This window comes from Myxocyprinus asiaticus, chromosome 22 (genome assembly GCF_019703515.2).
Source record: "Myxocyprinus asiaticus isolate MX2 ecotype Aquarium Trade chromosome 22, UBuf_Myxa_2, whole genome shotgun sequence".
NCBI classification, from domain to species: Eukaryota; Metazoa; Chordata; class Actinopteri; order Cypriniformes; family Catostomidae; genus Myxocyprinus; species Myxocyprinus asiaticus.
The window spans coordinates 42,559,327-42,573,081 of NC_059365.1; the positions used below are offsets into that span (position 1 = coordinate 42,559,327).

The 13,755-nt window shown below is 44.4% G+C and overlaps 1 protein-coding gene across 4 annotated transcripts in view; it reads left to right on the forward strand.

The window, feature by feature from the left end:
- The window catches only part of LOC127413316 (gamma-aminobutyric acid receptor subunit alpha-2-like), a 280,046-nt gene that overhangs the window by 188,361 nt on the left and 77,930 nt on the right, over nt 1-13,755 (forward strand). For 2 of the 4 annotated variants that reach the window (XM_051650347.1, XM_051650346.1), the window contains exon 9: nt 867-1,069. In XM_051650347.1, the coding sequence (XP_051506307.1) occupies nt 867-1,069 (203 nt within the window). Of the gene's footprint in view, nt 1-866; nt 1,070-2,365; nt 2,416-8,792; nt 8,911-13,755 lie in introns of those variants that run through there. The other 2 variants (XM_051650348.1, XM_051650350.1) reach the window with 2 other exon arrangements.

A 13,755-nucleotide genomic window follows, 5' to 3' on the forward strand; every position in this document is an offset into this window, starting at 1 on the left:
GTCGATTGAGATAAACTTGTATTGAACCTGTATTGAACATTCCTTTTAAGGTAACAATTGATGGTTACCACTTTTTACAGTGGGTGGTGTTTTTCTTTTTCTTTTTTTGGAACTTGACAGACACGTCACTATGATCTATTGCTGTATGGAAAAGAGCTGCATAAGGAGTCTTTCGAATTTCTGTTGTGTTTTGACAGCATACAGGTTTGGAACAACATGAGGGTGAGACAAATGACTGAACAATGCTGTCATGTCCTGTCATTATTTCTCAAAAAAAAAAAAAAAAGACAGATTCAACCCCCATCCTTCTATTTCACAAGGCACTTTCTAAAAATATATTTAATTTTGCAGTAAATATGTCAGAGTTCATTGTGAGGGACAGCAATTAGGGAGAATGAGAGTGATTCCGGCGTTGGGGGGCCAAAGGTTTGTTTTTGGATGTTAAGAGGCTGAAGACCACAGAGAATGGAATGAAAATTCATACAGACTAAAGCTTTTTTCCCTATTTTCCCAGGCAATGTTGTTGAAATCTGTTTGAAATGCAAAATTTAAACCTTTTTGTGAAATTAGCGCATTGAAAATAAGAATGTGATTTTGATTCTACCCTTCTCCCCTAACCCTGCTTGTCTCTTTTCACATTGTACATTTGGGTCTGAATTCTGTTTGCCTCATGAGTGTTTGATTTCACCACATATCATGTTCTCACATCTTGCCGACTTCTACCTTCCTACACAAGTTTCCAAGTTCTTTTGCCTTTTCCAAGTAGCAAGTTGGACATTTGAGTTGAATGGAACACAGAATTTGTTTGCCATGTGAATAGTAATTTGCATGTTGTTATCATTTATTTTTATTTTTATTTCTTTCAGGCGTGACCACAGTACTGACTATGACCACTCTGAGTATCAGCGCCCGTAACTCCCTGCCGAAAGTCGCCTATGCCACAGCCATGGACTGGTTTATCGCCGTGTGTTATGCCTTTGTCTTCTCTGCCCTGATCGAGTTTGCCACCGTCAACTATTTCACCAAGCGTGGCTGGGCTTGGGATGGCAAAAGCGTAGTCAATGACAAGGTAATGATTAATCACAAATGATCTCCCAGCAGGTTTTGTGTTTTACGATTGATTGACGTGGTGACAGTCCATTGTGTTTTAGAGTGATGTGACATGACAAAAGAAAAGACTGATGGGAGTTCAAACCTGAAACTACGAGCACATCAGTATTACACATAGGTATTAAACTTCAGCGTGTAATTCGTTCCACACGGTTTGTGCATTAGACATGAAAGATACCTCAAATCATGCGGCTTGTTGAGGAGAGTTGTGATATTTAACTTCAAACGTCAGACATTTGCTGCTGGATAAAATGGCCAAAAAATCCAATAGATTTACAGTATATTGAAGGAGGGACCCGAGCCATATCTAGAAACCAGAATATATAGATTTGAGGGTTGGCTTTTATGACTTGGGTCAATATGCAACCACTTACAGTACAGTAGCCACCATACAGAACACTCTAGCAGCTGCACAGCAACATGTTAACAACCACTCCGAACACCTTAGCAGGGGCGGTTCTAGAGAAGCCTGACAGAAGCACCCTCCCACCTCCCCCCTATGCTTTACCTCATCCATTTATGTTATGACCCATCTTCTTAAGTAATCATCAACTAATTGTTTTCTAATTGCTTGATTACCAAAAGTGTATAGGGTCTTTAGTGACCCAAGATATGTAATAGTGTCGCCAGGGCTGTTTTTGAGCATATGGGGCCCTAAGCGAAATCCTATTTGGAAATCATAATTAACTGTTTTAATATGCAAGTATTATTTATTTTCTCTGTCCTATTAATTGCATTATTGATTTTTTTTTTTACTCTAATTTTAACTCTTGTTCTTATTTATTCAATGTAATGGTGTATATGTTTATGTAACAATGGTACGTTCCAATTTGTAAAGGTAGGAAAAATCAGTACTGACAAAATGGATGGCTAGTGTTAAGAGCACATGGGTAAACAAGGTTGTTGTTAGTGTTGCCTGAATGCAGAAAAACTCTGGCCTCTGTTGTTGTTGTTGTCATTGTTATAGTTGTTGTAGTTGTTTTTAGAGGGGAGTTGAAGTATGCAGCCCCCCCCCAATTCCCCAAAATCGGCAACTATGTTTGATTGCTTATATCTTACAAATGCATAAAGGTGTTTGCATGATTTTTGGCATACTTCTATGACTTTTTGTCCTGAACACATACAGTACTGTGTAAGTCCTAGGCACAAAAGATGTTTCACAAACATTTGTCTTAAAATGGTTATCCATATCTTCAGCTTCAGTGTCACTTGGAAATATTAATTTTAGACTCTCAAACATTCCTTTTGCAAATAGAAAATATTAGAATAGAAGAACAGGGAGCCCTGCAACAGATGTCATGACCCCCACAGAGCTCCCCTCTGAACATCGAGTCTATCTGGGATTACATGAAGAAGCAGAAGCATTTGAGACAGCCTAAATAGATAGAAGAACTGTGGTGAATTCTCCAAGAAGCTTGGAACATCCTATCTGCCAACAACCAAGAAAAACTGTGTCCAGGTGTACCTAGGAGAATTGGTGCTGTTTTAAAGGCAAAGGTGTTCAAACCAAATATTGATTTAGCTTTTTTTTTTGTTGTTGTTGTTGTTGTTAACTGGACTTTGTATGATGTTAATTGATAAATGAAAACTATTCATGACATTATTATTGAAGAAATCCTTACTATGCAACATTTTTCATAAGTGGTTAAAACCTTTGCACAGTAGTGTATATGAACTTTATTTCCATCAATTCCATTAAATAAAGTGGTGCCATCTGGCGATACACAACAGGCTGTAATAATAGAGACATTACTTTCACGTAGAAACCATTCAAAAGATAAAGTCAATAGTCCACAGTTATTCAATCGAACACACAAAACATATCAGCAGTTTATTTAAAAATCTGCTCAATATGTTTGCCAGTTTGCTGGACCATGCACTGGAGGCGTCATCTTTTGATATCTTACCCATAACTTCAAACTAATAATAATTAAAAACTTCCAAAATTCAGACAATTGAAATGTAAACTAAATGTAAACAACAAAATTTTGCACTGTGATGTCATTGTAAGCAACAACTTGCTACTAATAAATAAGTCAATCGTTTAGCAATGTTTTCAATGGCAGCAAACTTCGGTGCTTCTCTTTCGCCATGTGGCCCAGTCGTGGCATCCGCCACCCGACATTTATTAAGTATACACATTCAGTGGGAGACGCTGATGTAAGCATGGAGATCCGTGTAGTGCATGGTCATAGAGTAACAACGTTCCGCCTACGTTTGTTTCATGGCCTGCTTGTTGTCTGTGTTTTCTGTCAAGCAATATCCAGCAGACCTCAACCCTAGCATAGTTTGCTACTGTCTTTGAACGTTTTTTACAGATAATGTCATGATGATCATTGCCATTGTCTTACCGAATGCGATATACTGCAAACAATAATCCACTGTCTAGGTGCGTCTTTTTTATTACTGTCAGTTTAAGTGCTGATGATGCAAGTCTCTCATATACAGCAGACACTAAACATTCTAGCCAACCGAATTATACATGCAGACACTCAAAGGAGATGTTTTCAACTACTATTTTGTTTATTTATTTTTTTATTCAGTTGTATATAGCTTCAAATTTTATTTTAGAATTAAAAAAAAAACTTTTAAGTACACTGAAATAGTTTTTTTTAAAATATACTTGGTTTTATTTTGCTTAAACACAGTGTTTATTTACACATTTTGCACCGCTAACTATTAAAACAAACTTTTTCATGGTGTGATTATCTTTGTGACTGCCTTGGTCCCTATCACATCACATTTGTATGATTATTTCATATCATTATTTCATGTAAATTTCTTTGTTTATTACAAGACAAATGAGTACTATATTCAAACAACTTTTATATAATAACTTTTATATAATGTTGAGTTTTTGAGCCACAGTGGTGGATTATTAGTATTCCATATGCATGTACACATACATATTGTACATGATATTTGTCTCAAGTTGGCACTGTTGTTTAAAGTGATTGATTGATTTATATTTGACATTGCTATTTGAAGAATAAGCAACGTGGATTTAAGACTATTGAGTTTACTACTGAAATTATGTAAGTTGTACTTATGTAGCTTCTGTATATCTTATGTGTTATGTGTAGGTCAACATGTGTTTGACATCTTAAAAAATGTCAGCATGGAATTATTGAATCCCATTCTATCATCTCTTTGATATATGAAAAACAAAACATCAGAATATAACAGAATATATTCTATTCTATAATTTTCTCATTTCTAATACTTACATTATTGCAGTATATGTGCGGGGTTGCTAAAGACCCGAGGTATGTAATAATGTTTGTAGAAACACCCATGCATTTAAGGGTTAAATACAATGAATATACAGTTGTGCTCAAAAGTTTGCATACACTTGGAGAATTGGTAATATATGTACCATTTTTAAAGAAAATATGAGTGAGCAGGCAAAACACATTTATTTTATTTCTTATGGGATTCATATTCAACTGTAGGTTATAACAGAATGGCACAATCATAAAACAAAACATGGCAACAAAGAAAAAAATGAAATGAACCCTGCTCAAAAGCCTGCATACCCTCAGTTCTTAATACTGTGTATTGCCCCCTTTAGCATCAATGACAGCGTGCAGTCTTTTGTAATAGTTGTCTATGAGGCCCCAAATTCTTGCAGGTGGTATAGCTGCCCATTCGTCTTGGCAAAATGCCTCCAGGTCATGCAAAGTTTTTGGTCATCTTGCATGAACCGCACGTTTGAGATCTCCCCAGAGTGGCTCGATGATATTAAGGTCAGGAGATTGTGATGGCCACTCCAGAACCTTCACCTTTTTCTGCTGTAACCACTGGAGGGTCAACTTGGCCTTGTGCTTAGGGTCATTGTCGTGCTGGAAAGTCCAAGAGCGTCCCATGTGCAGCTTTCATGTAGAAGAATGCAAATTGTCTGCCAGTATTTTGTGATAACATGCTACATTCATCTTGAGATCAATTTTCACAAGATTCCCTGTGCCTTTAGAGCTCACACACCCCCAAAACATCAGTGAGCCACCACCATACTTCACAGTGGGAATGGTATTCTTTTCACTATAGGCCTTGTTGACCCCTCTCCAAACATAGCGCTATTTTGTTCTCGTCACTCCAAATTACAGTGTGCCAGAAGCTGTGAGGCGTGTCAAGGTGTTGTCTGGCATATTGTAACTGGGCTTTTTTGTGGCATTGGTGCAATAAAGTCTTCTTTCTGGCAACTTGACCATGAAGCTCATTTTTGTTCAAGTATCGTCGTATTGTGCTCCTTGAAACAACCACACCGTCTTTTTCCAGAGCAGCCTGTATTTCTACTGAGGTTACCTGTGGGTAACAATTCTTCTGGCAGTTGTAGCTGAAATCTTTCTTGGTCTACCTGACCTTGGCTTGGTATCAAGAGATCCACTTATTAATAAGGGATTGAACAGTATTGACTGGCATTTTCAAGGATTTGGATATCTTTTTATATCCTTTTCCATCTTTATAAAGTTCCATTACCTTGTTACGTAGGTCTTTTGACAGTTCTTTTCTGCTCCTCATGGCTCAGTATCTAGCCTGCTCAGTGCATTCATGTGAGAGCTAACAAACTCATTGACTATTTATACACAGACACTAATTGCAATTTAAAAAGCCACAGGTGTGGGAAATTAACCTTTAATTGCCATTTAAACCTGTGTGTGTCACCTTGTGTGTCTGTAACAAGGCCAAACATTCAAAGGTATGTAAACTTTTTATCAGAGCAATTTGGGTGATTTCTGTTATAATTATGATTTATAAAGGAGCCAGACAACTATGTGATAATAAATGGCTTCATATGATCACTATCCTTAAATAAAAGATGATCAGTCATATTTTCAAAATCAATGCCAAAATTTCACAATTTCTGCCAGGGTATGCAAACTTTTGAGCACAACTGTACACTGATGAGCCAAAACATTATGACCACTCACAGTTGAAGCGAATAACGTTGATTATCTTCTAACAAGGCCACATGTGAAGGTCTAGGTAGATTAGATGGTAAGCGAACAATCAGTTCTCGTAGTCAACGTGTTGAATGCAGGAGAAATGGACAGGAGTAAAGACCTCACCGACTTTGACAAGGGCCAAATTGTTATGGCCAGACGATTGGGTAAGAGCATCTCTGAAATGGCAAGGCTTGTGGGGTGCTCCCGGTCAGCAGTGGTGAGTACCTACCGACAGTGGTCCGAGGAGGAACAAACCACAAACCGGCGACAGGGTGTTGGGTGCCCAAGGCTCACCGATGTGCGTGGGCAATGAAGGCTATCCTGTCCCAATTTCTTTTACATCACGTGGACAGCCGTGTATGTGTGCACCGCTTACCTGGGGAAGTGTTGGCACCAGGATGCACTGTGGGAAGATGACAAGCCGGTAGAAGGAGTGTGATGCTCTGGGAAATGTTCTGCTGGGAAACCCTGGGTCCGGCCATTCATGTGGAAATCAATTTGACACGTGCCACCTACCTAAACATTGTTACAGACCAAGTACACACCTTCATGGCAATGGCCTCTTTCAGCAGGATAATGCGCCCTGCCACACTGCACACATTGTTCGGGAATGGTTTGAGGAACATAATGAAGAGTTCAAGGTGTTGCCCTGGCCTCCATATTCTCCAGATCTCAATCCGATTGAGCATCTGTGGGATGTGCTGGACCAACAAGTCCGATCCACATCGGCTTCACCTCGCACTTACAGGACTTGAAGGATCTGTTGCTAATGTCTTGGTGCCAGATACCACAGGACACCTTCAAGGGTCTTGTAGAGTCCATGTCTCGATGGGTCGGCGTTGTTTTCGTGATACACGGAGGACCTACAAGATATTTAGGCAGGTGGTCATAATGTTTTGACTCATCAGTGTATATATATATATATATATATATAGCAATATGTATGTAAAATCTCCTTTATTGTGTTGTCTTTATCTGTAATATTCTTCCTATTCACCAGTTCCCTGAAGTCATGCTGACAGACACTGATACAATCATCTGCTGTCTATGATACAGCTCTCTCTGTATTTCTGCTGCAGGTCAAAGATTAGTCCATTATGTTCTTATCATAGAGCACTGTAGACCTTCAGTCACAACCTGTTAATTTGAGCTGGGGAAAACTTCGGAAAGCTAGATTAGACAGAGGGTCAGGGTCTGTCTAGCTCTAATTGGTGCCGATTAATTAGTGATTGTTCATGTAAAAAATCAACAACTAGAAAATGTGAGTGGTGCTTGTTTTTTGATACACTATAGAGTCTTGTCTGTGGTGGCTAGAGTTTTTTTGGCAGTTGCTAGGGCATTGCTGTGTGGTTGCTAAGGTATTTTGGCTGTTGAGGTGTAATTATGTTTTTCGCACAAATGGTGTGGAACTATTTATGCACTGACGTTTAATATTTGGAGTTAAGGGTTTTGAAAAGTATGAGCAGTAGTGATAGTGATTCTTGCCTGAACCACCACCACTAATGAGGGAAAGATGAACCAAGATTAAACTCAAACTCAGAGCTTGAATAGTAGCTGTATGATAGCACCGTCAGTTATAAGCCCAAGCAAAACTGCATTATATGTTATTTTCAGGTCAAAAGATTTGAATAACTATTGCAATTCCAATACTCTGCAAGTGTTAGTGTAGTTTAGTGAGGTCAACCGTGAAATTTTCTGTCACCTGTTCTCAGTGGTCGATTTGTAAAAAAAAACTGAAGGGGGATGGTGTAGTCAAATACTTATGGATCATTGAAAAATACGGTTGTCCAAGGTGTTAAAATGAGAAATCTTTAAAAAAAAATCTAGTTTAAAACACTTGTGTCATGTTCTCAGATATGTAATCTTTGTTACCAATTTGGTTTCATAAATTTTTTAAAAACCTTTATAGGATTTTCTACAAAACAAATTTAAACTTTAAAATTGTCGTGTGGTGAATCAAGTAAAAAGTATTATAATCTTTATTTGCACTTTATACAAGAGTATAAACCATTTAATCATTAATTTCCGGAAAGGTTTCAAACACATTTTTCAAGGTAAAAAAAAAAAAAATCATATTTTGTTTTTTATAAATATTATGAATTTTTGAGTCAAAAATATCAAGTTTTCTCAGGGTTACACCACATGACTTGAACAAAATGTGCCTTTTCATAAAAATGTCAAAATAAATATCAAATGTTTTTTAAAACTTTGTGCTTAGTCTTGAGGGTCTAAAGGTGTCCACTCTGTTTTATTGTTTTTATGGTCAATGTAAACCTACATGTTGGTTACACCCAATTACTTTTATTTGGTGGACAAAAGCATTTTTAAATATTTTAAAACACAATTGTTTCACTGCTTATTTTTTTTTTTTTCAAGAAATAACAATAAAATATTATTCTGCACAAGTCTTTTCAGGAATTTCAGCTTTTAATGAGACTTTGACTTTTATTTTTTTACTGTCTCTGGACAGCACATCACATTTTTTACTGTAAGCCCCAGAAAAAATATTAATATGACTTTAAAGTCAGAAATTGAAAAATGTTCATCATCAAGTAAATGCTTTGTGTGAATTGCATTTTTTATGTGTTTTTAATTTTAAAATATCTAGACCGTCACTTCATTGACCCTTAGAACACGTGGCCATAATATGCACCTGTTACCCTCTGTTATTGTATTTTCTGATTAATTTTGTGAAAATAATCCACGTTATGATCATGAAAAGTTTTTTTTTTTTTTTAGATCGCTCGTCCACTGTCTCAGACACACATTTTTCTACTCCAATAACCGGACTATAATGGAAGTTTGGGCTGTTTCTATGAAGGATGCTTAAACAGTTGTGTAAAAAAGTTGTTCTACACACAAAAGTGTTTTATGTGCGAAAACCTGAATTTTTTTTAAATAAAAACATGTACATGTTGTAACTGTACACTTGTCATAGCAATATCTTACATTCTGTTCTCTTCTTTTTAATGAAAGACTACATATATTCTTGAACTGTTCTCTTGGCCATTTTTGAACGTTTGCAAACTTGCATTACCTTCAGTGGCGTAAGTTTCATGTGAGCACTAGAAAGGACAAGTCAACCCATCGCTAAACTCCAACAAACTGTACAAGTGTCCAGATCTGATTGGGGGATTTCACCTATAGAAATCTGGAAACCTCACGTTTATATAAAATGTGACCGGCTAATCGCCCTTATTTAAAGTCTGTTATTTATCCAACATAGAAAATTCAGTATTTTACTTGCATGATTAGTTCTAAGTAATACATGACACGATTGATCTAAAGGGGGGGTAAGGGGGGATGGTGGTTTAACAAGGGGGATGCTGATTGTTCCCTATCTGTCACTCACTCGACGTTGGTGTCGATGTAGTGACACTAGGGGTCACTCTTGGGAGCCCGAGACACCTCTGGTCTTTGATAAAAGGCCAATGAAAATTGGCGAGTGGTATTTGCATGCCACTCCCCCGAACATACGGGTATAAAAGGAGCTGGTATGCAACCACTCATTCAGATTTTCTCTTCGGAGCCGAACGGTCATGCTCATTGAGCTGAATACTACTGTTCATTCACCTGCTGGATCTGACGGCGCATTTCAGCGGCTTCTCCCCCCTCTGCACTGGTGCACTGCAGAGAATGCCCCTGGGCGCTTCGGCAGAAAAACTAGAGAGTATATTTTCTGAAAGAGCATTTTCCCCCTCTAAAAGAGTATATATTTCTCTAAAAGAGCGCACACACAGAACGTCTTTTTAAAGACGCGTCTTTTTAAAGATGCTTTTCCGATTGTGTGTTATTCCTGGTTGTGCTCGTTATCTCTCGCCTTCAAACGGTCACGATCACTGTCTTTCGTGTCTGGGCACTGCTCACGCGGAGACAGCGTTCGTGGATGGTCACATTCTCATTGCGAGAATGTGTCCATGGCAACGTTGCGGTCGCGGCTCGCCTTCGTAAGGAAGCGAGCCACCCCAGAGGCTCCCGCCTCGGTCCTTTTACCCACGGGTTTGAGGCCAGCGCGGCTAGCACTGGGGGCGATTTGGGGACCCCAATGGGACCGCCTCCGCCGGGTATCCCCCCGCGGACCTCCCATTCCCCAGCACGCTCGTCTGCCCCGATCGGGCTTCCGGGTGAGTCCGCCGGCTCGTCTCACGGCGAGTTCGACCTCTTATTCGGAGCCCGCGAAAGTGATGAGCTCTCGAGCGCAGCATCGGAGAGCGGGCTCGTCCAGTCGGAAGCCTCAGCTGGGCTCCTCCCTTCGGGGTCGTTCGCCCAGTCACAGGCTGACGCGGAGATGACGACATGCTTTCCCGGACAGCCGCGAGCGTCGGTTAGAGTGGATTTCACCGCTCTTCCCTGAACCCTCGCGGCTCGGTGATTGGTTCCTGGGCTCGCGGCGCCGCTCAAAGCCACGCCCCGCCCCGTTCCTTTCTTCCCGGAAGTGCATGAAGAGCTGACAAGGTCGCGGGAGGCACCTTTTACTGCCCGGTCCCGATCTTTTCAGCTTCCCCGCTCTCACTACCCTCGATGGTGGGGCGGCCAAGGGTTATTCGGCAATCCCCCGGTGGATAAAGGCGCTCGCGGTGCACCTATGCCCGCAGAGCGCCGCCACCTGGCGCGGGTGCCCAAAGCCCCCGTCCAAGGCCTGTAGGTTTACGTCGTCTCTGACGGTCAAAGCCTACGGCACTGCTGGACAAGCCGCCTCCGCCCTGCACGCCATGGCTCTCCTGCAAGTCCACCAAGGCGCTAAAGGAACTGCACGAGGGTAGTTCCGCCCCGGGATTGATGCAGGAACTGCGCTCGGCGACCGACCTCGCTCTCCGAGCGACGGAGGTCACGGCGCGGTCTCTCGGGCGGACGATGGCCACACTAGTGGTCCAGGAGCACAACCTTTGGCTCAACCTGGTCGAGATGGGTGAGGCCGACAGGACACGATTCCTTGCTGCCCCCATTTCCCAGGCGGGCCTATTTGGCGACACCATCAAGGACTTTGCCCAGCAGTTCTCGATGGTAGAGCAGTAGATGGATGCTAGCCGGCTTGTCCTGCCCCGGCGTGGCTCAAGATCCTGCACCCCATCTACTCATCGCCGAGGGCATCCCCCTGCGGTGACTGCACCGGCTCCGCCGCAGCCCGCCCCTCCGGCCCGGCCCCAGCGTGGAGCCCACCGCAGGAAGCCGATGCCACCCGTCTCACAGCCGGCACCGAAAAACCCACGGAGGTCTTCGAAGCGCCCCTGAGACGGGCGACCCAGGGACAACGAAACCCGCTGCTCTGGAGCTGGTAAGCAGATCTTCTTTTTGTTACCTTTTGCATTTAAATTGCGCTGCATGCCCAAGTGGCTGCAGTACTCAAGAGCTCCGTAAGAGTGGTTTCCTTGTTCCCTGGGTCACATATTCGGTGTGTACGGCTGGCATCACGACCACCGTCCACCACTCCATTTGGCAGGTTGGCGCTCCAGCGGCGGTCTCCCGCCCTGAGCGCCCAGCTGTGGCACAAATCCGCCCCCGATGTGACAGTCTCCATGGGTCATGAGGACAGGCCTCTTCCTCCCCCATCCCAGGCTGTTCCGGGGGTGGTCACAAGGAGCCAGGTAAGTGCTTCGATGTCCTCGGACTCAGCACGGCCACGATGTGGTGTGGCACCTCAAGCTCCGACCCGCCGCGAGGCCCCACCCGCCAGTACATCCGATGACGTTGTCCCTTTGGTCCCCCTTGCGCGGAACTCGGACGCATGGCTTGCGCTTTCCAGTCCGTCGCGAGGGCTGGTCCGGACCGTCCGACTCGGCTGCACGATTCACTTCGCTGGGCATCCGCCCAGGTCCAGCGGTGTCCACTTCACCTTGGTGAAAGATGGAAACGCTGCTACCTTGCGCGGAGATCGCTACCCTCCTACGGAAGGACGCGATAGAACCTGTCCCTCCAGCCGAGATGAAGAAGGGGTTTTACAGCCCCTACTTCATTGTACCGAAAAAAGGCGGTGGGTTGCGGCCAATCTTGGACCTGCGAGTACTGAACCGGGCCTTACACAGACTCCCGTTCAAGATGCTGACGCAAAGACGCATTCTAGAGAGCGTCCGGCATCAAGATTGGTTTGCGGCGGTAGACCCGAAGGATCCGTACTTTCACGTCTCGATCCTTCCTCGACACAGACCCTTCCTGCGGTTTGCGTTCGAGGGTCAGGCGTATTGGTACAAGTCCTCCCTTTCGGCCTGTCCCTGTCTCCTTGCATCTTTACGAAGATCGCAGAGGCTGCCCTTGCCCCGTTAAGGGAGGTGGGCATTCGCATTCTCAACTATCTCGACGACTGGCTAATCCTAGCTCACTCTCGAGACGGGTTATGCGCACACAGGAACCTGGTGCTCTCACACCTCAGCCGACTAGGGCTTCGGGTCAGCTGGGAAAAGAGCAAGCTCCTCCCGGTTCAGAGCATCTCTTTTCTTGGTTTGGAGTTGGACTCAGTCTCCTTGACGGCGCACCTTACGAACGAGCGCTCCCAGTCGGTGCTGGCCTGTTTGAAGGCGTTCAAACCTAAAACAGCGGTTCCACTGAAACATTTTCAGAGGCTCCTGGGGCATATGGCGTCCTCGGCGGTGGCCACCCCGCTCGGGTTGATGCATATGAGGCCGCTTCAGCACTGGCTCCAGACTCGAGTCCCGAGACGGGCATGGTGCCACGGGACACACCGCGTGGCAATTACGTCGGTCTGTCACCGTCTTTTCAGCCCTTGGACCGACCTCTCGTTTCCACGAGCAGGTGTTCCGCTAGAACTGGTCTCCAGGCGCGTCGTGGTCACGACAGACGCCTCAAAAATGGGCTGGGGCGCTGTTGGCAACGGGCACGCAGCCGCCGGCCTCTAGACGGGTCCGCGGCTGCGTTGGCACATCAACTGCCTCGAGTTATTGGCAATTCTGCTCGCCCTGCGGAGGTTCCGGCCGTTGATCCAGGGCAAGCACGTGCTAGTTCGGACAGACAGCACGGCAGCGGTAGCATATGTCAACCGCCAAGGCGGTCTGCGCTCCCGCTGTATGTCATAACTCGCCCGCCGTCTCCTCCAACGGAGTTAGCAGCACCAAGTCGCTGCAAGCCACTCACATCCCGGGCAACCTCAACACTTCGGTGGACGCGCCGTAACAACAGGTTACCCTCAAGGGAGAGTGGAGACTCCACCTTCAGGTGGTCCAGCTGATTTGGAGTCGATTCAGTCAGGCACAGGTGCACCTGTTCGCCTCCCAAGAATCCTCCCACTGCCCGCTCTGGTACGCCCTCACCGAGGCCTTCCTCGGCATAGACGCGCTGGCACACAGCTGGTCCCCTGGCATTCGCAAATATGCGTTTTCCCCAGTGAGCCTGTTCGCACAGACCCTGTGCAAGGTCAGGGAGGACGAGGAGAAGGTCGTCCTGGTAAGCACCCTACTGGCCCGCCCAGACGTGGTGCTCGGACCTCACGCTCCTCGTGACAGCTCCCCCCGGGCAAATTCCCCTGAGGAAGGCCCTTCTTTCTCAGGGAAGGGGCACCATCGGGCACCCGCGCCCAGACCTCTGGAATCTCCATGTCTGGCCCCTGGACGGGACGCGGAACACCTAAGCTGTCTCCCACCTGCAGTGGTAGACACGTTCACTCAGGCTAGGGCTCCCTCTACGAGGCGCCTGTATGCCTTTAAGTGGTGTCTGTTCGCTAAGTGGTGTTCTTCCCATCAGGAAGACCCCC